This window comes from Lipotes vexillifer, unplaced genomic scaffold (assembly GCF_000442215.2).
Source record: "Lipotes vexillifer unplaced genomic scaffold, Lipotes_vexillifer_v1.1 scaffold763, whole genome shotgun sequence".
In the NCBI taxonomy this organism is placed as follows: Eukaryota; Metazoa; Chordata; class Mammalia; order Artiodactyla; family Lipotidae; genus Lipotes; species Lipotes vexillifer.
Genome location: NW_006770909.1, coordinates 3,067,350 through 3,071,923, shown reverse-complemented (window position 1 = coordinate 3,071,923; position 4,574 = coordinate 3,067,350). Strand labels below are relative to the sequence as shown.

The 4,574-nt window shown below is 36.6% G+C and overlaps 1 protein-coding gene across 2 annotated transcripts in view; it reads left to right on the top strand.

Moving 5' to 3' along the window:
- Positions 1-2,973, top strand: part of ZBBX (zinc finger B-box domain containing) — a 102,852-nt gene extending 99,879 nt beyond the window's left edge. For both annotated transcript variants that reach the window (XM_007446423.1, XM_007446422.1), the window contains 2 exons: positions 950-1,088; positions 2,850-2,973. In XM_007446423.1, coding sequence (XP_007446485.1) covers positions 950-1,088; positions 2,850-2,973 — 263 coding nt within the window. The remainder of the gene's footprint in view (positions 1-949; positions 1,089-2,849) is intronic.
- Positions 2,974-4,574: the final 1,601 nt, after the last annotated feature.

The window sequence follows — 4,574 nt, the reverse complement described above, 5'->3', positions numbered from 1 at the left end:
CCTGTGCTCCTCAACGGGAGAGGCCACAAGAGCGAGAGGCCCGTGTACTGCAAAAAAAAAAAAAAATAATAATAATAATAATAATAATAAAGTATGTAACATTCAGGCAAGTTTAGGAGTTGCCCAGTATTGTAACTTTAAAGAGACTCACTTGATTTTCTTTGGAAATTTGGGAATTTTTAGGGCATTTGCCACTTAAAATGTCAAAAAGTCAAAATTCGTATACTAAAAAATCAATGTGGCTGGGTAAAGTAAGTCAGATAGAGGAAGACAAGCACTGTCTATACTACACTATACAAGTACTATACAAATATCACTTCTATGTGGACTCTGAAAAAGCCAAAATCATAGAAACAGAGAACAGTGGTGGTCACCAGGAGAGGAGAGTGGGAGAAGTGGGGAGATGTTAGTCAAACAGTATAAACGTATAAGATGAATAAGTTATAAGATGAATAACTTCTGGGGATCTAATGTACAGCATAGTGATTATAGCTAGTAATACTGTATTGTATACTTGAAAGCTGCTAGGAGAGAAGATCTTAAATGTTCTCACCACAAAAAAGAAATGGGAGTTATGTGGAATGATGGAGGTATAAACTAACACTATGGTGGTAATCATTTTACAATATATGTGTCTCTAATCAACACATTGTATACCTTAAACTTATACAATGTTACATGTCAATTGTATCTCAACAAAGCTGAAAAAATTGGGAAGTTTGCTAAAAATAAATCAGTGTGATTAAAGTGACGATACCCATGCCCTCATTTGGAATCTCAGATCAAGCATACCTCACATTCAGCCCACCCCACCAACACTAAAAAATTGAGATGACTGAAAATCTGTACTGACCATCTTTGTACTGCTTGTAGTTTACTTTGAGTAAACTTCCAGCACCATATGCTGTACATTTGTTTCTTGAATTTATGTGTTGACAATGCATTTCAGATCCTTCAGAAAAACTTTACAGCCTAACCTCAGAAGAGTTACCAGCCTTCAACAAGCATTCGCTGAATACAAGTCAGACTACCCAGAATTTCCGTAAGAGCTCACGTGCGAGGGACTCGTGTGGAGTTGAGGAACAGAGGTAGGTTAACTCTGCAGCTTATATGTACAGACAGTGCATAATAAAATTTTTGACAAGCCCCACCTAGTTATCTTTACTACAAAAAGAAAGATTGTCCTCATGTGTGTACTTTATATGTCCATTCTTTGTAAAATGTTTAGGTCCTTTGTTGACCTATTATCAGGATTTAGTGAAAGGCTTATGAAGTCCTTTCTTTAACGTGAAGAGATAATTCCCTGCTGCACAATGTGTGTCAGGAAAATGAAAAAACATTTGGAATTTAATAATCCTTCAGCATTTCTTCGTATATTGAAAAACAGTTGCCTTGCTTGCATTCATTAACTTATGAATTTCAACACTTTGCCTTAATAGCCTCTTAATGTATAGAATATTGAGAAGTCTCCTTGAAATCAAGCCTAGATGATTAATGATAGCGTATTTTAATCTGTATAACTTCATTGTTTCCTTACATAAGAACATTTATTTAGAGATGGTGATCCGTTTATAAGGAACATGGGTTATACTAATAAATCTTCAGAAAAGTAGTCTATCATATCAGGCTACTTTTGACATACTGGAATTCCCTGAAAAAGGAAGAGGGATTCTTCTAAAAAGACTGAGATAAATGTAAAATAAAAATCCCTTGAATTGTAAATTCCTTTGATTGGTTGAAGTCTAATATTGCAGTAAAAGGGAATCCAGAGTCCGTTACTTTGTCTTTCTGAAGGAGGAAATCATTTAGCTGTGGTCCGAGGATTTTTGCATTTCTATCACCATGAATATATTTTTTTAAGGGATCAATATAAAGTTGCTACTTTTCCCCTAAAAAAGTCATTAAGAACAAAGTAACTAAACCAACTTCATGCTCTCACCATCATTTCATAAAAGGAAAGACATTTAGTACTAAATACAAAGTGAATATACTAATAGAATAAAGCACAGTTCTTTAAAATTAAAAATTTCATGAAAAAGTTATTGCCTTGTCCTTTTCTCAGACCAGTGAAAACTTTTTTTTTTTTTTTTTAATCACAGTTAGATATGAACTGGTCCACTGACAAGAGTTTTGGAAATGCTGCTTTAGCCTGTGTTGGGCATAAAATCCAAAGAAGAGTTCTATCTGTCACAGGGTGAACTATTGTATATTATTTTGTAGCATACATGGGCTGAAATTCTAGATAACTTGGACCAAAATATCTGAACTATGCAGGCTCCTCTCTGTTCCCCCATTCTACGTCTTTCCCCAAATTTCAGACAGCAACACACTAGAGTTTCCACGAGTTCCTTTCCACCATAAAATGCAACAAAATAAAATAACTGTATAATTGCTGTTCTGAATTTTGGCTTTGGCACATCTTGACTGGCTATCCACATAGTCCTAATTTACTGTACCCAAAAGAGGTGATTTATCTGGCAGTCTATTCACTGGGATTCTGTTAAAGAGCCAATGTAATGATGAATGTTCTTAACGATGACCCGGAGGCTCTGTAAGTTTGTGAAGTACCTTCTGAATAATCAATGAATGACACAACAAGACCATAAAATCTTCTCTCCTTGGTTCCACTGTGGCTCTGTTTCTTGGGAGAGGGAGAATGATGGGGATCTCTCACTACAAGGAGGCTTGGTGTATTGGGCACATCGAATATTATGGTCTCAGTCTAAGACAGCCCCGTCACGTCTGCCTGCCTCTGATGACTTCAGCGTGTATAGTATTGATCAGAAGATAGATGAAGAGTTGAAACCTGGTTCTGTATATTGTGTATTGATCTTTTCATGTATTTCCAGCTCTTCTGAAAAAGATACTGAAATCCAGTCCTTGCTGACAGTTTCTGAAAGCAGTACAGATAAGGAGGAAGATTTTCTTGACGAGCAACATGTCATTACACTCCCGTGGTCAAAGAGTACCTAATGATCATTTGTTCATTACTTTTTCCATTTTGCACCCAGAATAAAGCGAACAACTGAAAAAAGTAATCAAGTGATTACGTGTCCAGGTGCTGGAGATTTTTTGTTTTTTTTCCCGTACGCGGGCCTCTCACTGTAGTGGCCTCTCCCGTTGCGGAGCACAGGCTCCGGACGCGCAGGCCCAGCGGCCATGGCTCACGGGCCCAGCCGCTCCGCGGCGTGTGGGATCTTCCCGGACCGGGGCACGAACCCGTGTCCCCTGCATCGGCAGGTGGACTCTCAACCACTGTGCCACCAGGGAAGCTGTGGAGATTTTGATTATTGTCTCTGATACTTCAAGGTTTGCAGACTAATAAAAGTTAGTGAAATTACAAGTTTAAGGGCTTTTTCTTCCAAATGGTATATTGTATGTCAAATACTAATCTATATTGCAGATCATGTTAGTAAAATTTAGTGAAATTTAAAAAGTAAGTGGCAGGGGGGTGGTGGTGGTGTGATGAATTGGGAGATTGGGGTTGACATATATACACTAATATGTATAAAATAGATAACTAATAAGAACCTGCTGTATAAAAAAATAAAAATTAAATTTAAAAAAGGAAATTGATAAAAAGTAAGTTATAACTATGTCTCTAAGAACTTATCATAAGATGGTACGTGATTATCTTTTTAAAATTAACTAATTAATTTATTTTTATTGAAGTAATTTGATGTATAATATATAAATTAGTAAATGATTATCTTTAAAGTAACTAATTGTTAAATTACATTTTAAATAATTATGTCATCAATGTACATTTGATGGCCAAGTTATACTTGGCAGTATCATTAATTGAGCCTGGAATCCAGTTTCTACTTTGGTGATTACAGCTTTTTTTTTTTTTTCTATTGGTGTTTTTGACATTTATAGAAGTTCTGGTAACATCAAAAGTTTCTGCTGGAAGAGAAAAAGGGGACCTAAAATAAAGTGGACATAATACTTGCCATTCTCTGTTCTAGTAAAACACAGAAAAGATTCCCTAAGTATCTTATTTGGGGAGGGTCAGCGTGATGGTTAATTTTTTGTGTTAACTTGGCCAGGCTAAGGTACTCAAATATTTGGTCACACTTTATTTTAGATGTTTCTATGAAGGTATTTTTTAGATGAGATTAACATTTAAGTCAATAGATTTTGAGTAAAGCAGGTTACCATCCATAGTGTGTGTGGGTCTCACCCAATCGTTTGAAAGTCTTAAGAGAAAGAAGACTGAAGTCCTTTAAGGAAGAGAGAATTCTGCCTTCAGACTGATTTCAGGTTCAAGCTGCGACACCGGCTCGTCCCTGGCCTCCAGCCTGCCGGCCTGCCCTATAGATTTTGAATTTGCTAGCCATCACAATTGGTTCTGTTTCTCTGGAGAACCCTGACTAATGCAAACATAGTCAGTCTGAAGGACTGTTGTGGTAGCCAAAGAAAATAACACATTTGGAAGTGTTTTGCTAGTCTTGAGTGGTAGTGGATCTTGGGGTTGGTAGGTGTTCAAGGTTTTACATAATATTATAATGCAAGGGCTTAAAAAAGAGCAGAAGACGACATGGGAGGATAGTTTTATGGATGTTCCTTTGTGA